This window comes from Elephantulus edwardii, unplaced genomic scaffold (genome assembly GCF_000299155.1).
Source record: "Elephantulus edwardii isolate Elephantulus edwardi_28Jun2011 unplaced genomic scaffold, EleEdw1.0 scaffold00120, whole genome shotgun sequence".
NCBI classification, from domain to species: Eukaryota; Metazoa; Chordata; class Mammalia; order Macroscelidea; family Macroscelididae; genus Elephantulus; species Elephantulus edwardii.
In genome coordinates, this window is record NW_006399870.1 from 2,798,178 (window position 1) to 2,823,541 (window position 25,364).

The following is a 25,364-nucleotide window of genomic DNA, read 5'->3' on the forward strand; positions in this document are numbered from 1 at the left end:
GGGGGGGGGTGCGTGCGCATGTGTGTGTGTATGTGTGTTCATTCTTTAAGCTCTGTCTCTTAAAACTGTAATAATGTCTATATATTTTCTTTTTTAATTTTTAAACAAGTTTATAGTTATGTAGATTTTCCCCACACTTTTCTTCAGTGACATTATGTTTCATATAATCATTCCCATACATTGTATTTTATAAAATTAATCCATATTGGGATGTGTCCACTATTTCTCAGTTTTTTCTGGTCCCCACTGGATCCTTCCCATTTTCTTTTTTATTATTATTAATTTTCAGGAAAATTTACAGAGACTTTAGATTTCCATTCATTCATTGTTGCATTTTTCTCTCTGCCCACCCCTCCTCCCAGTTCATTCTTCTCTTTGAAAAGTAAAATTCTTTCATTGTGATGTCTATATTTCATAGATGATAAGGCGGTCTGGTCTCTTAGTGGTAAGGAGTTGTGCTACCAACTCGAAGGTGTGCAGTTCAAATCTACCAGCTGCTCCCCAGAAGAAAGTTGGGCAGTCTCCTCGTATGTGATTTACTGCCTCTGAAAACCACTGCAGGGGCATTTAGGAGTCAATTCTGACTCGAGGTTATGCCACAACAATGCTTCATAGATCCCCTTAATGAGGATCCATGCCAAGCACTTAGCAGAGTACCTTAAATACTCCAGATGTTTGCTAGAAGTTAGCCAGAAAGTGTCGGCATCCCACAAGTGGCAGGAGCTGTTGGTAATTGAGCCAGTTCCAGCAAACTTCCACGTACCTTCAGAGCACAGGCTGTTTTGGGGTTGGATACATTATGGGAGCCAACTTGAGTTCAGCAGAAAGACCTTCCCAAGCAGCTGATCCAAGTGCCCATCATTTCTCAGGGTGGCACATGTGGAAAATTATAGTAAGTCAGACTAGCTGCTGGCTAAAGGCGGTGCAGGGGAATGTCACTGCTCCTAACCTCACAGGACACTCTTGGCCTGAGGACACCACTGTGCTCACACCCTAACTCATCTGAGCTACCCAAGCTGCAGAGCACCCGGGCTGGGGGACCCTTACTGTGCAGAAGAGGCTGAGCTCAGGGACCTCCAGGGCTCTGGACAGAATTGAGATGCTGGCCAACCAGGTTTGCTGGAGAAGGTGAGATTTGGGCTAAACAGATTGCTAGGATTTAGGGTTGTGTTGTTGATTTTGTTGTTGTTAAGTACCATCATCAAGTCTACTCAGCCCACAGTGACCCCGCTGGGTCCTGTACAAATTCTGCCGTGCCTCAGCCCATCTCATTGAGGTCTTGCCTCAGCCCTGAGTCACCGTGTCAGCCCATCTCATTGAGGTCTGTGTAGTAAGAGCAAGAGAAGGTGTTGTTTGGGTTGAGAATTTGCTCATAAATGATCAGTAACAACCTCTTAAATGTCCTTACTGGTCCTATGATTCTTGCTGAAAAAAGTGGTGACTTCTCCTTCCAACTGGATATGAACATGAAAACCTCTTCACTTTACTTTTCTCTGTATTGGCTTGGGGCCCTATGTGGTTGTTTACCTTGACCATTGCTGTCTGTATTTGCAGGGCTTTGGTGTAAAGTACACTGGGGACAGGGAGAGGAGGTGTTTGGAAGTCAGGCAAACTGATTCATGGCTGCACTCAACACTCTGAATCAGAGAGGCACTAGGCCTCAGCCTCCCTGCGTGTAAGATGAGCATTTTCTCCCAGCCACCTGCAGTGTAGGTATGCAGGGATACAAACCCCCCAGAATCTGTCCTGGACTTCCAGGAAGGATGATACAGAGTATCTGGTGTGCCCTTGAGCAGCCACAGTGTCCGATTGGAGCAACTTTGGCAGTTTGAGCTGCAGGGAGTCTTCAGATAAAGAGACAAGATTTAGGGAGTTCTGGTGGCCCAGTGGCAAGAAGCTGCACTGCAGTACCGGAGGTACTCAGTTTGAATCCACGAGATGCTCTCCTGGAGAAGGAAGGGCAATCTCCTCCTGTACCAGTCAGATCCGATTTGATGATACAAACAAAAAAATAATAAGATAAAATTAAAGTTTTTTAAAAAGAGACCAGATCTGTGTCCCTTTGAAGACAATAGACCCACTGGCCATGGGGTCAGATGGAGCTGCACTGAGAAGAGAGCAGAATGGACACAGCATGATGACAATCTCCGGGAGCCTGCAGAACGCTGAGCTTCCACTTACGAAATGGTATGAGGAGATTTATAGCCTCACGACCTTCATGAAGCATGAGACTCAGGGAGTACAAAACACCGCTGGTGGAGATGTGTGGGAGCTGGAGAGGTCCCAGGGCATTTAGGACATAGACTGTATCCTAGACACTCCAGAAAAATCTGATGGGAGGGAGATCAGTCAGAGAAACAGCTTCGAGGTTTCACAGAGCTAGAGACACGTACATCAAGAAGAATATTTATTTTCTTTGTTAATTTATTTCTTTATTTACCAGACTCAGAGCTGACCACAGTTCCCTATTTTGCAGCTGAGGAAAACTGAGTGTCTTGGTTTCCTAGGACTGCTCTCACAGAAAGACCACAGCTGAGTGTCTTAAAGGACAGAAGTTAGTATGTGCCAGGATTTAGAAAGCTAGAAATCCAAATTCAGTGTATGGTCTGAGGAGGAGAGGCGTCTCTATTTCATCTTCTCGCAGCTGGCAATTCTTGGAGATCCTGGATCAACAAACTCATCTGCCTCCACCATCATCAGATAGGCTACTTTCCCCCATTAATCTTTGCTTCCATGTCTGATCTAATATTTTCCTAGAAGTGATTAGATAAGGATTCAACCTTCACTGATATGTCCCATTAACATGACCAAGAAAACCCGAGTCTCAAATGGGAATCAGGTTGAAGGGTTGGGATTCCATCCTCTATTCTGTAGAGGACACACTTGGATCCGTAACAGAGTGAGGTGTCAGGCCTGTAGGGACAGGAGGAGGCACACCAGTAGTCTGGCTCTAACGTCTAAATCCTTCCTGGCACTTCAGTGCTGCTCTGGCCTCCTCAGAGAGCTGGCCTGTGTGCTCTGATGGACTCTCAGGTCCCTCCTGCTCCTCTTCCATGAATACATACTAGGTAGTCGGCTGCCAGCACCACACCCTGAGAAAGCAAGGCTTCTGGGCTTCAGGAAGAATCACTATGATTCTGAATCACTGACATGATCTCCACCTTCTCCCTGTGCATACCCACATCCACAGACACATGCAAAGCAATTGGTGAGAATTGGGTACCCCTGTCTTCGCTCACACAGCAAATAGGCACTGAATAGTGATCACATACTGGACCTTTTCTTTGGACAATGAAGTGGGGTGAGAAGAAAGACACAGTCCCTTTTCTCAAACAGTGTTCATCCTGTCTAGATGGAAGACAGATGCAAGCCAGGTAACCCTTGAAGTAAGCAGTCCTGGGTAAGCTGGCTCTCATAGCTCATGGGCAGAGGGCCTGGGAGAGAAGGAGCATCTTGGCTTAATGTGCAGAGTCATTTTGAGATTTCAGCAAAGTGAAGAATAGGATAGCAGTAGATTTTTGCCTTGAAAAACTATATAGTGGTGAAAATGAGTGGTGGCCTAGCCAATATGGAGATGTGCTGATACCTCAAAGGCTGCGTGTCTCCGGTGGTTCAAATCTGTCAGGCACTTCATACAATTTACAGCCGTGGAAATTCGCCAGAGAGTCAATTCCAACTCAATGGCATTGAGCTAAAGTTGTTGGGGTTTTTGTGGGGTTTTTTTTTGTTGTTTATTTGGTTTTTAATTTCAGTTACACAGAACAACTGTGGATGGATCCCACAGTCAAATGTGGAGTAAATTTTTTTTAAATCCCGCAGTTACCTCCAAGTCGTTACTGTCTTGTGACACTCCTTGTGTGTCAGAGTAGAACTGTGCTCCGTAGTGTCTGGTTGATTTTTCAGAATTAAATCCTCAGACCTTCTTTCCACAGAGTGAAATACCATATGCTATATAAATTTCATTTCTAGGAAGTTCAGAAATAAGGTAAAAAATTAGCATAATGTTAAGAATATAGCATACATAGTAAAAGAAAGAAAGAAAGAAACTGCCATAAACATCAAGTTCTTTTTGGGGAGAATGGGGCAGGACTTCAAACTGGTTCTTCCAAACTCAGTCGTAGCCAACAAAGTGAAACCCCAGTTTGTCAAATGTGAATATACTGAAACAATACTGGAGAAAATTATAGGTCATTGCCCTGCTAGCAAAGCATATGTGTTGTATAGCAATCAAATCTCAAATATCAGAGTCAGAAACAACAGTGCCTGGCTCAAAGACGGTGACTCGCCATGCCGTGCTGAATGGTGTCACTCTGCAGAGTGCTAGACAGACCAGGCGCCGACAGCAACCATGGAAGGACCCCTTCCCTCTCTCCTCAGTCATCCTCTACAGCGCTTTGACCCGTGATCTCTCCACTTCTGGTTATTGTTCTAGTACCCACTCATTTCAGAAATTCAGGTCCGTTCTGGTTGTGCTGCATTAGCCAAAGTTGAACCAGTTTAAACTGGTTTGAAGCCGTAGGATGTAAGAAAGGAGGCCAGTGATGCAAGGACAAGGAGTGGAGACTGCCGGGTGGTGGTGGTATTCTGTCTCCGCAGCATTAGCCACGTGGATGTTTGCTTTGTGGTGACACATCAGGCAACACATTTTTGCTTTTGTACTTCTGTGTACACAACATTTTAAAGGAGATGGTGGTAAAAAGAATGAAAAGGCTGAACTGGGAAAATTACAGTAGACAGGGAACTTGCTTGTGTGTCTCTAACTTTCATTCATTAATACCAAGGAGCACCCTTTCATCCACGGTCTCTTAGCTTTGATGATACACAGTACTTTCAGGGCCCTTCACCATTCTGTCCTCTGTCCTTCAGGGAGTGGTTCCATACCACCAGGGCTGTGGCATGCAGGGGCCACGTCTCACCCAGAGGTCAGAAATGTGGAGGGAAAGAGGTGAGTGTTTCTTCCTGTGGGACTAGTTGTAGAAGGAAGATGAGAGAGAAGGTCACACATTTAAGGTCTGCTCCTGACATGGGATCTGTTGATGACAGCATGGTGCTGATCCCCATGTCCTGTGTGACCCTTGATGGCCTGGCTTGGCCTCGTGGTTAGATCTAGATGTGGAGTCTTGGGACAAGGACAGTCTCGGGATGGACTTTCAGTGAAAGAAGCCATGGCAGTTCTACAACTCAAGCCAGGACTCACGGTTCAGAACAACTAAACATCATTCAGGCCCAGGACCTGGAGCAGAACCCTCTCTTCATACTGAAATGAGCCTTCAGCTTCAGTTTAGCCCAGAATAGCTTAAGTGTTGAGTCTGTAAAGAGAGATGCCAGAGAGAGGTGGGAAAGTTTAAGTTACGTTTCAAAAGAACTTCTTGGTGGCAATTGTGATGTGATGAAACATCTCTTCTTGTTGTTGTGTGCCATCAGATTACTTGCAACTCATAGAGACCCTATATAAATTAGCTCTGAGCCCTGCTCTATCCTGAGCCAATTCCACTGCCTCTGGTACACATACCCTCATTACCCAGTTATTGTGTCAATCCTTCTCATCCAGGGTCTTCTTCTCTTGCACTGTCCCTCAACCCTTCCAAGCATGATATCCTTCTCCAAAGACTGGTCCTTCCTAGCAACATACCCAAATTATGTGAGATGGAGTCTCAAAATTTTTGCCTCCAGGGAGCAGCTTTTTTTCATCCTCTCCTGGATAGACTTGTTAATTCTCATGGCAGTCTATGGTATGTTCAATACTTTTCTCCAGCACAACTCAAAGGCATTGATTCTTCTGTCATCCTTGGTCATTGTCCAGGTCTGTGATGCATAGCAAGTAATTGTGAGGACCGTGACCTGGATCAGGTACACCTTAGTCTCTAGACTGACATCATTGCACTTTAGCACTCTGGAGAGGCCCCTGACAGTAGATTTTCCTAATGGAGTCTGTCTTTGATTTCCTGATTGCTGGTACCAAGAGTGTTGATTGTAGGACTTAGCAAGCTGAAATTGCTAACAATCTTTATCTCTTCTCCATCTATCATGATGCTGTCAATCAACTTAATATAAATACTGCAGTTCTCTCCTCCGGAGACTGAAACATCAAGCAAATCTGGGAGGTCCTAGCATACTTAACGAAGGGAGTCACTGGAAGACTGTATTCTTTACCTGTGTTAGTGCGTACAGTCATGCCCAACTGCAAAGAGACAGTCACTATTTTATAATTCCCATTTTAAGCCAAGCAAATTAAGGATTGGAAACATCAAATAACAAATTGCAATGTCAGATGGATCTTGGCTGAAAGCAGTAGCAGAAGGACGTGTATTTGTGTTTCATTGACTATGCAAAGGCTTTTGACTGTGTGGATCACAAAAAACTATGTCTAACATTGTGAAGAATGGGAATCCCAGAACACTTGATTGTGCTCATGTGAAATCTGTACCTAAACCAGGAAGCAGTCATCTGAACAGAGCAAGGAAACACTGCATGATTCAAAATCAAGAAAGGAGTATGTAAGGGATATGTCTTTTCTCCATAACTTTTCAATATGTATGCAGAACAGATCATTCAGGAGGCTGGGCTTTATGAAGGATAATGTGGCATCAAAATTAGAAGAAGACTCATCAACAGCCTGTGTTATTCAGATGATACAACCTTACACTAAAACTGAGCAGAACTTCAAGAATTTGCCGCAGAAGGTCAAGGACTGAAGTTTTCTATATGAATTGAAGCTCAACATCAAGAAAACAAAGATTCTCACCACCAGTCCAATTGGCAGTATCACGATAGATAGAGAAGAGATTGAGATTGTTAACATTTTCATTTTACTCAGTTCCACAATCAACACTCTTAGCACTAGCAGTCAGGAAATCAAAAGGCAAGTTGCTTTGAAATGGTCTACTGTCAGGGCCTCTCCAGAGAGCTAAAGAACAATGACATCAGTCTGAAGCCTCAGGTGCACCTGATCCAGGCCATCCATGGTCTTCTCAATTGCTTGCTATACATATGAGAGCTGGACGATGAGTAAGGTTAACAGAAGAAGATGCCTTTGAGCTATGGTACTGGAAAAGAGTATTGAACTTGCCATGGACTGTCAAGAGAACAAACAGGTCTGTCCTGGAGAGGGTGAAACCAAGTTGTTCCTTGGAGGCAAGGATTTTGAAAGTCTGTCTCACATACTTTGAGCATGTTGCCAGAAGGAAGCAATCACTGGAGGACATCTTGTTTGGAAGGGTGGGGGATCCATGCAGGAGAGGAAGACCCAGATGAGACCGAATGACTCAGTGACTATGGCAATGGAAGCATTTGTGTCAGAGATGGTAAGATTGGTTCAGGATAGGGCAAGGTTCAAAGCTATTGTGCATAGGGTCACTATGAGTCTTAGTAGACTCGATGGCGCATAACAGCAACAAATTGGTGGCACATGCGGTAAGAGGTAGACACGGTGCTGGGCCCCACCTCCAAAGGCCATGCTGTCAGCCATCAGACCACATGCTCAGTCATCTGGGCCTCCATGCTGGCCCTGAGAAAGCTCTGTGACTCTCTGGTCTCTACTGTATTTCTTCTTCAAGAAAGATTTATTTGCTTCCCAGGAGCTGTGGTCTGAGCCCTTTCTTTCCAACTGCAGAGGACTTCTTCCAAATAGTGATCAGAGAGAAACTGCTGTGGCTTTATGGCTGGCCATGATCTCATCTGATTCCTCTTCTTGTACTTGGCCACAGAACCTTGCCAATTGCGCTAAAAGTAGCACTGACTGCATCGAGGTCTGTCCAGGAGCCAGGACTATTTTGATGCTGTCCTCGGGAATCATCTGGTCTGTGGCATGTACAAGCTGGACTGTTCCACAAACACTCAGATGTGGTGCCAGGAATGTTCTGGATGGCCCAACTGTCCCCAGAGCTGGGCCATGCTGCCGCTCCCCTATAGCCTCCACCATGTGCCTCCTGAGATGACTGGTTCCAGAAAGGATGCATAGTGGGGACTTTCACTGAGTAATGACAAGGTGTTTCTAGTCTTCACTGTAAGAGCAATTAGACCATTACTGGGACACTTTTACCCCGTTCCGTTAATGAGAACATGTCGATGTGTGCATTTACATTGTGCAGAGGAATGGTGGTTTCATACCAGAAGGCTCCCTAGAGATGATGCTGTTGCTGCTGTTGTTGTTGTTGTTGTGTACTCGCGAGTCAGAACTGACTCAAAGCCCCCAGCAGGTTTTCAGAGGCTGTAAGTCACACAGGAGATTGTCCACCCTTCTCCCCACCTGTGGACAGGCAGTGCTTCTCCTACCACCGGGCCACCAGAGCTCTCTTCACTAGAGATAACAAATGATCCAACAGAGAAGGGAAGCATCTGAATATCCAAGAGATCTTCATCTGGCTGACTTAGCCCTAAGTCCTATTGAAAGACTTGTTGATATAATGTCCAGCTCCTCCTCTCTCTTTAAAAACCAGCTGAAGTCCAGCTGACCCCACCCTCCTCTTACCATCCACTGAGTATTTAGCACAGTCTGTCCTTTAACAAAGGACCCCTAGTGGTATAGAGGATTAAGTGTAGGGCTACTAACTGAAAGGTTGGTGGTTCGACTCAGCCACTGTTCTGTGGTAGGAAGATCAGGCTTTGGGACCCTGTAAGGCAGTTCTCTATGCTAAATAGTCACTATGAGTGGGAATCAACGCAGCCTCGGTGGGTTGTATCCTTCAGTGGTGTGCTTGTTCTTTGTCTGTGGCCTTTCCGACTAAGGTGAGAGCTCTTGTTATGCACCACTGAGTTAGAACCAACTCATAGCGACCCTCCACTGGGCTTTCAGAGGCAATAAATTCCACAAGAAGAATAAATCCCACGGAGAAGCTGGTGGATTCAAACCACCTGTCTTTGGGATAGCAGCGCAGCTCCTTACCACTAGGCCGCCTGAGCTCCCAAGAGCTCTGTGGTTGGGTCGTTTCCACTTACTGGCCCTGAATGCTGCAGGCAACAGGGCTGGGTCTTGTCAACACAAGTGGACAGGCCAGCCTTCTCTGCATAGCAAGCTAGTGTGCCCTGATGTCTTCGTGCTACTTTCCTCATGTGTTCTGTACATGGACACTGAATGTCAGCTCTTTGCCTGTCACTACTGGACCCTAGAGATGTCATGCCTAATAAAGCTGAAGCCCTGCCCTAGAGCTGTTGTGTCAAATGGGACACAGATACCATACCAACACCAAATCAGTTGCCATTGAGTTAACCCTGACTAGTGGCAACCTCGTGTATGTCAGACCAGATCTGCACTCATGTCTTAGTTTTCTAAAGTAAATTGCCAAGCTTTTCCTACTAAACACCTCTGAGTAGATTTGAACCACTAACATAACTTTTGTTGGTAGTTGGTAGTTGAGCATTTAACCGTCTCTGCTACCAAGAGTCTCGACTGTCATTCAGGCTAAATGTAGTTATTAGAAATCAGCAATGACTAACTCAGTCTCAGCGAGCTGGGGAAGGCCTGACAGAGAATTTTATCTGTTTCAGATTGTCACAGAAGTTTGGAAATGTAGGTGGTGGGAAGCTGGGGGAATGAGTATTCAAATGGAAAGGATGTCTTGTGTAAAGGCACAAAAACATGAAGGGCCCAGTGATGCCCAGTAAGGGCAAAAGCCACTCAGTTGTCACTGCTGTGTTCACAGACCAGCTGGTCCCCTGCTTACTGGGGACAGTGGACCCTGGAATTGGAGGAGCCAGTGTCGGAACTACAGAGCCATGCTCCCTCCACCCCTTGGGGCCCCTGTGACTCCTCCCAGCCTCCCCACTGCTCCTTCCCAATTAGAGTGGATTTGACTCCTGTGACACTGATGTGTTTCTTTCTTGTTAGAATCTTAATATTGTATGAATCACAAGTCCCACTGCCCAGCCTGGCAGGCAGGGTCAGAGGTGTGAATTAAAACAACACGTGGCCCTGATGGCTTCAGTCAGGGCCGGCTGAAGCCAGCTGAAGAGGTGGTTTCCCTTTATCACTGGTAATGAGAGTATTACCAAGGGCATTGATCTCAAACTCTACCCTCAGAGCACTTTAAGCACCTTGCAGACATCACCCAATCATAATAGCCTTAAGAAGAACCCTTTCACCGAGCACTTTACACGTAGTATTTCATTTACTCATTAAAGGACTTTAAGATATAAGGTTTAATGACATATCCGGGACCCCACAGCCAGTGATGCTAAGAGGCAGAATCTGAGTCCCAGTCTGATTCTAAAATCCAAACACCACTTCAGAATGCTAGCTTGAACATAAAGAATCATTCTGGCTGGAGGGAATTGGCCAGGCTGATTCTCTGGACTGTGAGCCTCAAATCTTGCCAACCCTCCAGGGCAAATCTCAGACCCTACATGCCTTTATTTATGCCTGTCATGTTCCAGAGACAGTGCTTAAGTCTGGGAAAGACACAAAGACGCACAGCAATAAAATTACATTGATTAAAGGTAGGATTACACAGCCAAATAATGGAATTCCTGTCAACAGTTGTTGTACACTTGTAAAAAGTTGAATTAGCGAATGTTATGTGATAGATGTATTTACAATAACAACAGGGAGGGGAAAAAGAGTAGCTCTTGAGGCTGCTTAGATAGAGCCAAACCAAGGATTTTCTCCCTTGATTTGAAGTTTGGGAATCACAGTTTTATGAGACATCTCAGCTAATTGACCTACTAGCATGTTTAGGTTTCTGTTCTGAGATTGATGTGTAGTGCCTGGGGTCTTAAAAGCAGACACCCAAGGCATATCCAAGGTCTCTATTTACTGCAAGCAATAGAGAAAGACAGCATATGTGAAATAGGAGGAAGGTGTGGAACGTGGGGCTAACAGCCTCCATGAACAGCTGTCTCCTTTGCCAGGGGACCAGAAGAACTGGATGGGGCCAGCTACCTTTACCAAGCATTTGTTTCAGAGATTCCTATAGAAGGATCTTGATCAAAGAGGTGAGAGAATGCAGAACAGAATTTCAAATTATAATGGAATCCCGAGTTTCTGGAGCCACAGAAACTGGATGAACCCCTGAAACTGTTGCCAAAAGTTAAAATGTAAAGTTTCAATGAAAATAAAGTCCCCATGAAGTCTTCTAAAAGACCAAATGTTGATGTTGTTGTTGTTGTTGTTAGGTGTTGTTGCTCACAGTGACTCTATGAACAACAGATCTGAGCCTAGCCCTGTCCTGGGCCAGCCTCACCATCTCTGTTAGACTTGAGCCTGTTGTTACAGCCACTGTGTTGATCCATCTTGTCTTCCTCTTTCACTGACTTGTTCAAGCATGATATCCTTTTCCAAGGACTGGACCCTCCTAACAACAGTCTAACTTAACTAGTAAAGAATGTCAGCCTCGAACAATATACTAATTTAAGATTTGTCTATATGGGAGCAGCTTGATAGGAAGAACTCAAAAGACTAGATCGAAATCTTAGAAGGCAGTGAATTTATGATAATGTGGAGTGAGGAGGGGCTCAGAAAAGGAGGGTGAGCGTGACCCAAAAAATGTCATCAGTGTCACTGAAATGTACTTGAATAGGTGTATATTTTTACTGTGTATAGCATTATCAACAACCACAAAACTAAAGGAGGAAAGAGAAAAGAAAGGAGGGTAGGTGTGGACACCTGTGTGGTATAGGAAAACTATTTTGGTCTCAGTCTTTGTTCCCGTGAAGTAACCATGGGTGTAACTGAGGTGCCTTTATCTGAAATCTCCAGACCACAGCTACAGATTTGCACTAGCAAGAGGGTGGGGAGGTTAGACCAGAAAGACTCCCCCCACCTTTAAGCCAATGTCACCTAACCTGTTTCCCAACCACTGCCTGACTCTAAGCAACTCTACAAGATGAGAAAACCCTCCCCTAGAGTATCCAAAGCTGTATTACAGAAGCAGACTGTCACATCATTTTCCTATGGTGGATTCAAACTGCTGACCTTTCTGTTAGTAACTCGGTGCTTAATCCACAATGCCACCCATCATGCGGATGCCGTGATTCTTCAGTCATGATTGGCTAACCGAAGTCCTGAGCATGAAGCACCCTCTTTGAGACGGAGGGATCTCCCCCACCTTACCCTGGCTTCTCTTCCTTACAATGATCCTGATTTTTTTCTTTTGCTGTAATAAATCTATAGTCCTAAATATAGTACTTTCAAAGGTCTGTGGTTTATTCCAGTGAATTAGCAAAAGCAAAGTGGCAGGAGGAGCTGGGAGATGAATATGAGGGAAGCCAGAGGCATCTCCCAAGATTGTGAGTGCTACCTGTCCTGTGGTGGGGTAGGGGAAGACCTCAGATCTGTGGTCTGAAGTTTGGGGTGTCATATGACGTCATGGGAGTTCTGGTGGCATAGTGCTTAGGGAGGTGCCCCGCTAACCAAGGGCAGTACCCCTCTGACAGTTCAAATCTACCAGCAGCTTCGCGGGAGAAAGATGAGCAGTCTCCTCTCATGCGATTCACAGTCCCTGAAACCCTCTAGAGGGTCAGCTCAGAGTCCCACTCACCAGCAGGGAGTTTACGTGGACCTCATTACCACTGCAGCTGGCGTCTGCCCATTTGACAGATCCTCTTAAAGGTTGTGGGGTCTCCCTGTCTCTGGGTGTCTAGTGTCAGAGGTGCCACATGTGCTGCTCACATCAATGATGATGGAGAATTGAGGGGGATCTCATACTCCTTACAGTCTGCTTCTTACCCCAGGAACTCTCTTCCCACTGTCACCCAGACCTTGCCTGCCCTTTGATACGGCCCATTCAACCTCCACCACCTCCCAGGCCCATAGCAATACCACCTTCCTGAAACCTTTGAAGGGGCGTGTTAGGCAAGCCACAGTGTCTTTTATGCTATACTCCCTTTCACAGAGCTGTCTTTTGCCTCTTTAATCTGTGGACAACATTGAAGATAGAGAAATGAGCAGGGCGTGGTCCCTGCTGTCATGCAGGCCGAGGGGAGAGGCCGACATGCCGTCCCAGGTGTACTGAAGTGTACTGGAGCCAACTTAGATGGTTTCACCACTTAATCAACCATTCATCTCCACAGATACACTCACGCAGCCTTGGTCTGCCTCCCGTGACTCATGGAGGAGGAAGGGTCAGGAGAGGAAGAACTGAGTTCCAGTCAAGGATACCCATTTGTGTGATGTGGGCTTAGTCATGAAGCTTCTGCATCTATATAGTGTATAGACTTGGTATTCCCACCTGCCTTTTATCTTGGCAGTGGCAGCCTTTTTTAAATGACATTCAGTACGAGCAAGCATTTTATAGGTTTTAAAGTACTATCCAAGCAATAAGGAACTCTAGTGGTAAGAAACTGTGCTGCAATCCCAAAGACATATGTTCAAGTTCACCAAATGCTCCACAGAAGCGTCGGCAATCTCCTCCTGTGTGATTTATGTTCTCTGTAAACATGCTGGAAGGTTAGCTGTAGGTTGATTCTCACCCAATGGCAAACAACAACGCAACATAAAAACAGTAGATATGATTTCTTGATTTCTAGGAATGTCAAACATATATTTGGGTTGGTTGTTGTTGCCGTGTGCCATCAAGTCAGAGCCAGCCTCAACGAACCCTCCAGCAGGTTTTGAGAGGCAGTAAATTGCATGGGAGGAGATTACCTATCTTGTAGTAGTTTGTGGGTTTGAACCAGGTACCACTATGCCACCAGGGCTCCCTTACCTCTGGATATATAGTAAGAATTCAAGTGTCAGGCCATGTAAGGTGAGTTGATTGGTGCGCTGTTTGCCTCACTTCCTGTGGGCCTTTGAGAGCCCCTCGTGAGTGCTGTGAGCATATAAGAAGGATGTGAAGGTGTCTTGGAAGCCAGGAATATTGAACTGTACTTACTCTTGGGAACCACTGTGGTTCTCTGCCCCCATTGGGGAGGGTTAGTTAAATCGGGGGGCCCTGAATGTGGAATTGCAGACAAGCCCTACATCCACTCCGTTCAGGGCACAAACTTACCTCCATTTCGGCTTTCACACCACTCTAACTACCGTGTCCATAATGCTGTGTCCACTCCTCATTAGCCCTTCACTTCTCATTTCAGCATCCCTATCCTACAGAGGATGAGAAGAGGCAGATTGCAGCTCAGACAAATCTCACCCTCCTCCAAGTGAACAATTGGTAAGTTACCATCACCTGCCCACCGATGCACAGACCCAGAGGTCATTTGCTTGGCAGGGGGTGGTGGCTTAGCAGAAGAGACTGGCTTTCTCAGTCCTGCCTGAGTCCCTGCCCATCAGTCTTCTCACTGGGGCCAGAACCTGTAGCTTTATCTGCAGCTCTTCAGTGCCCTCTGCTGGCCATCTGCATCAGAGACCTCCCCGGAAGCTTCTCGCTGGACAATGCAGTCCCTTCTGCACTGGGAAAAGACAGGACTGCTCATGTCCATGGACCAGAGGGGCAGCCAGTGGTCACTCTGTACACCTCCTAGCGTGGCCTGGACACCAGTGGAAACACTGCAAAGCTGGAGTATGAGCAGAAGAGGTGGCTCTCTGAGGCCCCAGGAATCGTGGGTGTCCATTCTTTGGTCTGCCTAGGCAGAGACACAGAGCCAGGTCTGACTGGATGGACCCAGACCTAGGAGTGGGGACTCATCATCTGAGCCCCTGTTCCTCTGGAGAGAAGCCAGGTGTTGGCACATGTGCTGAGACTCCTCCATCTCTCTTCAATCCTGGAGGGTCTGAAACAGACTTCTCTGACCCCTCCCCACACATCCTTCCCTTGACACTTAGAGGTAACCATGCTGTAGATTATTTCGTGGGTGCCAGAGCTCTTCTTCCCACTGGGGTTCAGATCTGAACCCTGATTTGATTTGTACAAGATTCATAGGTTGGGTATGAAGGTCTGAAGACCACTTACATCTCTGCACCATCCTTTACCTTCCTGGAGCCCAACCTCCTGCCCCGCCGTCACCACCCGATCAGTGACTAACCAGGTCTCCACCTTCTACCCTGACAGGTTCATTAACGCCCGCCGGCGCATCCTGCAGCCCATGCTAGATGCTAGCAACCCAGACCCTGCCCCCAAAGCCAAGAAGATCAAGTCGCAGCACCGACCCACCCAAAGATTCTGGCCCAACTCCATCGCTGCGGGGGTGCTGCAGCAGCAGGGCGGAGCCCCCGGAGCAAACCCCGATGGTGAGGCCCAGGACCAAGGGGGCGCGGGTGTGGGAAGCTGCACAGAGATCCCGCTCAGCGGAGGCCCAGCCTGGCTCTGCCGTGATGGTCGTCCCCTCCTGCTCCCACCAGACCACATCTGTGTCTTAGAGAAAGGGTTGCTTCTTGCTTCTGTACATACTTGAACTCGCCACCAGGCGAGTGGGCGTCGGCGGTCATCTGAGTCAGTGATTGCTCAGCACACACCTCCTCTCTCCCACACTTGCGAGTTCTTCACCGCCTTTCTGTGTGTAAACAGCCCCTCGGAGCCCAGGCCATCTATAAATAGCAAGGCAGGCAGCAGGCATGTGAACAGAGGCCAGGAAGAGCTTTGTTTTCCACACGTCTACGTTGCATCTTCCAGATACACTCCTCTAATTGCTGGTCGCCCAGTGCACGATGAATAATTCAACGGGCCAGACATTGCCGAGTGGCATGTGAATGTAGCTCTGTGTGGGCGGCGGGAGCAGGTTTGCACGCGGGCCGGCAGGCCGCCATGCACGTTTCCGTGACTGTGCCCAGCTTCCTCTGTGACGGGTAAGGTGTGCAGAGCATGGCAGAGAGTGACAGATGTGGAGCGAGCCCTACTTGGAAGAGGATCCCAGCTCTGTTACTGCAGAGACTGGAACTTCCTTACAGGAGTCTTAGAAAGTGGTAAGAGGCTTGGTAGGTAGTAACCAGGGTTGCTACTGCTTGGGAGAGGCCAGAGAATGACAGAGAATGGGTGACTGGATAAGGTTGCCCTGAACAAGGAGCCCACTTCCCCACCCCCATGCCAGTCCATTCAGCTCAGGCCAACACCCAGGTTCTGGACCTGGCCCGGCTGTTGCCTTCCTCAACTCGGTTCTCTTTTCTTATGTAGGTTCCATCAGCTTGGACAACCTACAGTCCCTGTCCTCAGACAATGCCACCATGGCCATGCAGCAGGCTATGATGGCCGCACACGATGACTCACTGGATGGAACAGAAGAAGAGGATGAAGATGAGATGGAGGAGGAGGAAGAGGAGGAGCTCGAAGAGGAGGCAGATGAGTTGCAGACGACGAATGTGGGCGACCTGGGCTTGGAACACAGTGACTCCCTGGAGTAGACAGCAGCCCAGTGGCGCTGGCCACCGGGCAGGAGAGCAGCGGCTTCAGGAGGGCTTCAGGGCCAGGGGCGGGATGTGGGCGGGCAGCACCCAGGAAGCCAGCCTGAGCCTCCTCCAGTCAGCAGCTGGAATAAACACAGAGGAGACCCCCCGCCCCTTCCCAACCACCAGCCTCAACGAGCACGCCAGCCCCTCTCCCCAGGACTGCCCAGGACTCTGTGTGGCAGAGATGCTGGCAGGAGAAGATCTGGACTCACCCAGTCACTGGGGACAGAAGGCACTAGGAGCACCCTACTGGAGGACCTGGGGCATCCACACACCTGCACTGTGGGGGCCTGTTGGTGCTGTCTACACAGTGAGCCCTTGCTAGGGGCAGAGCTAGGAAGAAAGGGGGAAACAAACGGGACCTGGTGCACCTGAAGATGTTAGCTCCTTTAAGAAACATTCAAGGGTTGTATGGAGCCCAAAAGCATAAGCGCTGGCTGGAGAAGAGGGTGGCCTTGAGGCATCATGTCTGGCAGAGCAGAGAGGGCCTGGACTCCACAGACGCCAGCTGACTATCCAAGGCCTCTAGATCTGGACACAGTGTGCGTGGACCCTGGAGAGAGGGATAAAAACCAGCTGAGCCGCCTCCTCTCTCTCCCAGAAACAGATCACACGCCGTGGAGCGCAGCCCGTAGGAGGCTAAGAGAAATCACTTTACTGGAGTTGGTTCCAAGGTCCCAGAAGTAGGAGGACCTGGGTTGGGAGCCTTATCCAAGCGGCCACAGGCAGTCCTAGGACTCATCTCCTGTACCAACAGGACGATGGTCTTACCCCAGGTGCCACAGGCCTCTGATGGAGCTGACCCACCCTCCACTGACCTGCAGAGAGGGTGGGGCCAGGGTAGCTTGAAATATCCCCATCCCAAGGTCCCCCATGGCTGTCCCTCTGCTTCCAGGCCAGTGCCATTGGCCTGCGGCCTTCCTTCTTCATTCCACCCTTCAGAGAAGGCAGAAGAGACTTTGGAAAGATGTATCCAGCCCCATGGGAAGCCAGGGCTTGTAGAAGGTGCTACTGCCTCGTCTAATCATATCCCACATGTGAGGGAGGGCCCAGAGAAGAGGCACCCAGGCGTCTGTAGTCAGGCCACCAGCCCACCACCTCACTGTTCTGCACACCGCCGTTGTACACCCCTGGAAGGACCTGGGGCTCCCAAAGAGGAGGCTTTCCCATCTTCCCTCCCCAACTTCCAGACTCCCATGGTTGGCACTGTCTCCCTCACGCCCCGCCCCCGCCCCGCCCACCCTGTGGCTGTGAATGACAGGACTGGTCACATGTGTTTTTCATTGGGTATGATTTAATGGACTTGCTGTTTCCTTTGTAAATTGTGCTTTGGCCGCCTCCTTCCATGGTAGGATGTGAGGAGTTACCTGGCTCCACTTGAGGGGACCCTCCTCGCCCCCCACCAGCTTGGATGGCGCAAAAGGATGGTCGCTCTCCTGAGGTCTCCCCTAAATGAATGTATTTCTCCCCACAAAGAGCTGATATTTAATGTTTTAATAGGGATTTTTGAGAAACAAATAACCTTATTTATAATCTGGGTGATCCAATCATTTTTTACTCCCTTTTGATGACCTAGGTAGAGGAAAGTCTAGCTTTTTTGGTGTGAGACTTTTGCAATGTGCAGTGGGATAAAATACATCTCTGGTTCATTTTCCTTGTTTATACACACACACACACACACACACACACACTCCCTCTCACTTGCCCGCACAGGCTCACCTGTGTACAGGTACCACATCCCCTCCTCCAAGCCCCTCCACTTGCCTGATGTTATGCAACCTCCTTCTGCTGTATCCACCAAACCAGTACTGAATGTGGCCGAGAACTTTTCAGTAAATCTTATTATCTGCCATAAAGTCGGTGCTCCATTCTCTGTCTGTGGTTGCTGTAGGAATCAGAAGAAATATGGAGATCTCGGCGTCATCCTGGTTGAAGCGACTACGCAAAAGACAAGGTAGAGGGTTCTTGATGCTTCCAGCTTGCCTGTTTGAGGAGGCTGGCAGTCAAGTTTGGCACACTTCATTTGCATGTGTGTAGCGCGGCGCTGCGAGAGAGAGAGAAGCCGTGCTGAAGCTCTGTACTGCCCTCTCCTGGCGGTTTTCCCCTATAGCAGCAGATAGTTCCATTTGGTCCTCAGGTTCCTGTTACCTCGTGGGTAAGGAGTCGTGATGCCATCAAAGGTGAGCAGTTCAAATCTGCCAGCTGCTCCAGGGAAGAAAGAGGAGCCGTCTCCTGTGCGATTTGCTGCTTCTGAAAACCCACTGCAGGGTTAAGTCGGTTCCTACTCCATGGCAATGAATTGGGTTTGTTGTGGGGTTTTGAGCGCCAGGCTCCATCCCTCTGAGAGATCTTTGGTTTTCCTTCTCCGCCCTCGGCTCAGAGGGTCTTCTTCATCTCAAGTCACCACTGCCCCCTCACGTGTCTATCTTTACCCACTTCCCCCAGATGAAGGGGAAGAACTCTTGCCCCTCTATTTAGTCCTAGAACTGGTGTCCCAGGCAGAGCCTGTCCTTTAGACCCCAGAGTTCAGTACTATGAAAACAGGGCAACTGGTCACCTCCGAAATGGAAAAGAAGGCTCTGTTGTTCATCTCCAACACTTTCAAATGAGGAGCACTGTGCTGACACATCTTGGGCTTCTCCCTTTTGAATTAGGAGGAAGAGAGTTCCTTGGTTTTGTTCAAATAGTTTATTGTGAAGGATCTCATTCTTCACAATTTCTTCACAGATCAGTGACATTGGGTTACTTATTTTTTATACTAGTTTATTTACAAAATTCGAATACATTGTTTTTCACACCAGATCCTTTCCTGGGTTCTCTCTCTCTCATTTGGATTGTTTCTCTTTTTTAAATTTTTCTACTAGTTTATTTTATATAGGGTTTTCAGAGGCCTGTTATTTTGGAAGTGGATGGTCAATCCTTCCTAGTCTGTCTAAATCTGAATGTTCAGATTCATCATTCTGGGGAGGGTGGAGGGACAGCGCAGGAGGGGAAGACCCTCCATGAGGTGGATTGATTCAGTGACTGGGGTAATTGGGATGGGTGTGTCAGAGGCAGTGCGATTGGCACAGGACATAGCAGAGTTTAGGGCTGTTGTACATAGGGTCGCTATGAGTCGCAAGCGACTCGACGGCACATAACAGTTTATTTACAAAATTCAAATACAAATTTGAACAAGTTCTTTCCATTTCCCTCACCCCCACCCCACCCATCAAATTGTACAACCCAATGATTAATCTCCCCTTCCTCCTGTACATCACATCCCTCTGTTTCCAGCCTCTCCCACCCATCCTGGATCCTTATACTCATTCTACAATAACATACAATATTTATCCTTGTGGGACTAAGTTCACTCAGCATAATGCTCTCTGATCACATTTTTACAAATATTTCCAGTCTGATTATTCCTTTTCTATTCTAGCTTCTCTACTCCCTAACTTCTCACCTTTGTTTTCATGTAATTGACCATTTGGTATCATACAGATGAGTTTTTTTAAGGAAAGATAGTACATTTGGGTGACATTCTTGTTTTTTATGGCAATTTGTTATTTAGCTACAAGATAAGCTCAGGTTAGTTTCTGTTAAAAGTTTGAAGATCATCTTAGACTAATAATCTTGGGAAATCTCTGAGGAAAGATAGTACATTTGGGTGACATTCTTGTTTTTTATGGCAATTTGTTATTTAGCTACAAGATAAGCTCAGGTTAGTTTCTGTTAAAAGTTTGAAGATCATCTTAGAATAATAATCTTGGGAAATCTCTGGTCTATGTCTTTTCCCTGTGCAGTTAGGGTCCAGCTTGCCCATCTAGTTCTTCTGACTCAGGGCACATGAAGGAAGCCCTGGTTCATGTAGACCACCCACCCTGTAGATTGGGCTCCCCTTTGAGTCTTTGGCTTCCTTCTTCCTCTTTTGTACTAGGAAAGCAGAAACCAATTGTATCTTCGATGTCCACCTGCAAGTCTTTTATATCCCAGATCCTACCCACCAAACTAATAGGTAGAGAATAACTTCATGTACTATATGAAGCCAGCTAACCAAGATGTTCCATGAGATTAGAGAGTCTCTTGTTCCCAGAGGTGGGAGAGGCTGCACTGACCCTGGAAAGTCTGCAGCCAGGCTGCAGCTGGGGATAGGAGACCGCAGAGCTAAAATGAGATCCAAAGCCGCTCTATTGGAGGATGCTTGGGTTCCTTCTTCCACAGACCCCTATCTTGCCTGACACAACTAGAGAACTCCTGAAGAAGACTAGAGTCATCTGCCTCCAGGCATATCAAAGTCTCAGGATTCACCTTCTAACTCCACTTCCCAGAGGCAGGGAGACTGTTTTCCAAGGAAAACGTTTAAAAAGATGCTGCCTCCTTCCAAAAAAAGCCCGTGGCCAAATGTGTGTAGGACTAACTGCTTGTTGGTTGTTTAGTGATAAGGAGTTGCACTGCCAACCCAAACAAAGGTCACAGTTTGAGTCCATCGGCTGCTCCATGGGAGAAAGACGGGCAGTCTCTTCCCATGCAAATAACTGCCTCTAAAAACCCGCTGGAGGGTCAACTGTGAGTTGTTCCAACTCCATGGCACACAAAAACAACATCAATAACTGCATATTAAATTTTGCTAGGGGTGTTTCCTAAGATTCCAGTAAGCTGGTTGGTGCAGGGTGGCCTCCAACCTGGGAGCCCCGTGTGTCAGTGTGGAGGAGCTCTGCATCATAGATTTTCCAATAGCTGATTTTCAGTGGATCGATATACCTTTCTCCCAAGGCACTCCTGGGTGGACTTGAATTCCAGCTTTCTGTTGGCAGCTGAGCACACCAGCCCTTTGTGCCACCCATGGACTCCTCATGATGCACAACGTTGTGGCTGTGTCCCATGATGCACAACGTTGTGGCTGTGTCCCATCAAGCCAGAACCAACCCACAGCAACTTTCCAGAAGCAGCAAATCACACAGAAAGAGCCTACCCATTCTTCTCCTATAGAGCAGCTGGTGAATGAGAACTGAGCATCTCTGCGATTAATGTGCAATAACGTACACTGTTGTTGTTGTTGTTGTTGTTGTTGTTGTTGTCGTCATGTACCGTCAAGTTGGAACCAACTCATAGCTGACCCTCCAGCAGATTTTCAGAGGCAGTGAATCGCGCAGGAGGAGATTGCCCATCCTTCTCCCACGGAGCAGCTGGGGCCTTCGGGATTGCAGTGCAGCTTCTTGCCATGAGACCACAAGAACTCCCTAATAATGCGCATTATTGTTTTTAAATGCCTAAAAACAGGAAAGAAACCTATTTAATTTTATTTAACCCAGTGTTTCTGCAAACCTCCTTCTGCCCTTTCTCATGTAATACATTTTCACCTTGTACCAGTATTGCACTGAACACACTTTAGGGAAACACATTTCCAAAGAAATTAGGGAATAGCCTGTCCCAAACTCTCCTAAAGGAGTATTGGTGGCTTAGTAGTAGGGAGTCACCTTCCCAATCCAAAGATAGATGGTTCAAATCCACCACTTACTCTGCAGGAGAAAGATGGGCAATCACCTGTCATGCAATTAAACTGCCTCTAAAGACCCATTGAAGGGTCAACTCTGAGTCAGTCCCAACTCAACAGAACAGTAACATCTCCTGTTCGCTATGAGTCGTCTACGACTCGACAGCACCTAACAACCATAACAACAACAACATAGAGCTACATTGGCCTAGTGGACAGGAAGTTATGCTACCAAGCCCAAGGTGGGTGATTTTAATCTGCGGCCCTCAGGCCTGGTTCAAATTGGTTTTTTGTTTTGTTTTGGGGTTTTTTTTTGTCAAACATTCTTCTAAGTGGTATATAGCACTGGTCTGTGCATTGCTGTGCAGAGGTAACTCGTGGTTGCTGTGATTCTAAACACTGTGACACTGATGTGCCAAATGTGATAATTAATGGCTATCCACGGTGGACAGTGTTTGGTAGAGCTTCACGATTAAAACAAGCTTGGAAGCAGGAGTGGCATCCACTTCCGAAATGGCTTGCCTCTGGAAACGCTATGAATAGTGGTCAGGTCTTTCTTTCATAGGGTCGCTATGAGTCGTCTATGACTCGATGGCACCAAACAACAACAATGACACCACCACCATATACCATATATTTATATATGTCATGGTTCCAACTTAAAAAACAGTCTCCTAAATCACTTGAGATGTGTGTGGTTGAATTTCAAGGAGGCAGCAAGTTCCTTCTGGACATGACTCAGATCCTTTCCAACCCGAGGGAATGCTAACCGCAATCCCTGTGGGGCTGGAGATGCAGGACCGTGGAGCAGGTCTGTGAGCAGATTGTGAAGATGGTGTAAGACCAGCCTGCACTGCTTAGTGGTAAGGAGTGTGCTGCAGACCTGCTGGGGGTTGGTTCCAGCTCGATGGTGCACACCAGCAAGGCATGGTGAGCTCCTAGGGCACGGGGATGCTAGCCATACCACGGCCATCAATCCCTGGCTTAGGGGCAGCTGCCATTTTTTATGGGACTTTGCCATTGGGTTGGCTGACTGGTTATGATTTCCCTCTATTTTCACCTTTCTGTCCAATATTTAAATCGTTATTTTTAAGAAGAGAAATACTGCTCTATATTCATTACTTCAACAGAAGTGAGAAACCAGTATTGTTATTATGTGTTATCGAGTGTTTCCCAAACCTCTTTTCTTGCCCTGTCCTGAGCCTCACTGACTCCAACACACCTACCTTCATTACCCTAGTTATCGTATCAGTCCATCTCATCCAGGGTCTTCCTCTCCCGCCCTGTCCCTCCACCCTTCCAAGCATGATGTTCTTCTCTAAGGACCGGTCCCTTCTGGCCATGTGCCCAAAGTATGCGAGATAGAGCTTCAAAAATCCTAGCCTCCAAGAAGAAATTTGGTTTCACCCTCCCTAAAACAGACCAATTTTTCTTGGAGGTCCTTGGTATGTTCAAGACTCTTCTCCAGCACCACAGCTCAAAGGCATCAATTATTCTTGTCATCCTCAGTCATTGTCCAGCTCTCTGATGCACTGCAAGTAATTGCAAAGACCATGGCCTGTATCAGGCATACCTTAGTCTCTAGACTGACATCATTGCTTCTCCAAGAAAACTCAATACAGCATCAATGTGAAAAACATTCTGGCTTGCTGGATAATCTACCCTGCCTACCTTTAACTCGCAAAAACCTGTGTCTTACACCCCAACAGCTTCACTCATGTATTAGCTGCCACCTGGCCTCTCCAGGGTAAGGTTTGGGACACCAAGGACCAGGCTTCATGGCATCAATGTGAAGGAGGTCCTTTGGCCAGACTGCAAGGCAAGTTGTGGAAAGCCTTGGAAGCACTGCTCTCACGAAAGGGTCTCGAGCCACGTTTCCTCTTCATTCACTCACTGTCCTCTAGTTGGGACCAAATCCTAGCTGACCCTCCGGTGGGTTTCAGAGACTAAGTCACACTGAGGAGATCGCCCACCTTGCTCCCCTGAAGTCACTAGTGAATCTGAACTTAAAGGAAGGCAGCAGACTGTGCCGCCACCACAACTCCCAGAATTGCCTTTTAGAATTTTACATTTCAGTCCCAAAGGCATGCGGTTCGAATCCACCAACTGCTCCACAGGAGAAAAAGAGACAATATCCTCCAGTGTGACTTAACTGCTTCAGATCAAAACCCGCTGGCTGGAGGGTCAGCTATGAGTAGGTCCTGACTCGACAGCACAAAACGTTTAATAGGTAGGGAGCTCTGGTGGCTCGGTGGTAAGGAATTGTGCTGCCAACCCAAAAGGCAAGTGGTTCAAATCTACCAGCTACTCAGTAGGAAAGAGATGGGCCATCTCCCGTGCAACTCACTGCCTCTGCAAATTCAGCTATGAGTTCTGACTCAACAGCACAAAACAGTATTTTACAGTTAAGGGCTCAACCACATGCTAGAAGATTGAAGTTCAAAGCTGCCGAAAGGCTTCTCAGAGACCAGGCCTGGCAGTCTTCCGAAGGCCACAGCCCCAGACCCCGGACAACTCTGCACCACGCAGGCGCGCTTGTCAGGAGTGGGAACCGACTCTACCGCAGTAACAACAGTTCTGGTTGAAACCTCTGCGCAGTGTGGTCACAGTCAGCTACTGACTGAAAAGCATGGGGGTCTGAGTCCACCCAGAGACATTTAAGAAGAAAATCCTTCCATTTACCTCCAAGCGAGCAGCTGTTGAAGGTCCAGTTTGCTCAACTCCGCTCCGATGCACGGGGGCTCCTCGAGATTCAGCGTGACGTGTTTTTATTGTTTTTCTCATAGCCCCTCGTGTTGACTTTCTTTTACTATAAAGCCTACAATCTCCTGGGCGTCCACATGTACCTACCTGTGCCAGGAATCTTGCAGCTGATGAAGGACAGTTCTACCGCAGCGCCGCAGGTCAGGGGGCTCCAGCCCACGTCCCGGCAGGCAGGTGGAGGGAAAGGGAATGCGGTTCCCCTGTGGCATCTTATTTCTATCCCACGAAGGAGGGAGGCTTTCTCTTTCCACTCGCAAGCGTATGTATCTTCTACCATTCCATTTCCTCGCCTCTCTCTGGGCCAATCTCATTTAGCCCCCTTGCAAATTAAATGCATCTCATTAAACAGAACCCATTAGGACAATACCCTTCAGGTGTTTGCATCTTAGTACATCTTTCATTTTAAGACAAGTGTTTGATTTATTTTTCATCTCATTACACTCTTTAAAATTATGTGCATCTCGTTACACTCAGCCCGCTGAGATGACTTATTTCAGGTGTAGACATTACACCCAGTATTATCAGGCGAGAATATGATTTTTTTAACTTCATTACAAGCCTTACAATTTATGTACATCTCATTACAATCAGCCATTTAAGACAATTCCCATCAGTTGTGTATATCTCATTATACCTTTTCATTTTCAGATCTTTTTTCATCTTATTACACCGAAGCCTTAGTCCGAGCCCTCACTTCAGGTATGCCTATCTTGCACCCACCTGCTAGCTGAAATGCATTTCTGTGGTGGTTTCCCTATCGTGCTGTGGCATTTTTTATTACGTTGTTGTTGTTTTTGTTAGGTGCCATCATCAAGTCGAGTGTGACTCATAGTGACCCTATAAACAAAAGATCTGAATCTAGTCCTGTCC

General features: G+C 47.3%; 1 protein-coding gene across 2 annotated transcripts in view; it reads left to right on the top strand.

Annotated features, from left to right (window-relative positions):
- The window catches only part of PKNOX2 (PBX/knotted 1 homeobox 2), a 144,783-nt gene extending 128,292 nt beyond the window's left edge, over positions 1 to 16,491 (top strand). Inside the window, exons 9-11 of one of the 2 annotated variants that reach the window (XM_006892808.1) lie at positions 14,011 to 14,087; positions 14,925 to 15,103; positions 15,984 to 16,210. In XM_006892808.1, coding sequence (XP_006892870.1) covers positions 14,011 to 14,087; positions 14,925 to 15,103; positions 15,984 to 16,210 — 483 coding nt within the window. Of the gene's footprint in view, positions 1 to 14,010; positions 14,088 to 14,924; positions 15,104 to 15,983 lie in introns of both variants that reach the window. The other variant, XM_006892809.1, reaches the window with a different exon arrangement.
- The last annotated feature ends 8,873 nt before the right edge of the window (positions 16,492 to 25,364 follow it).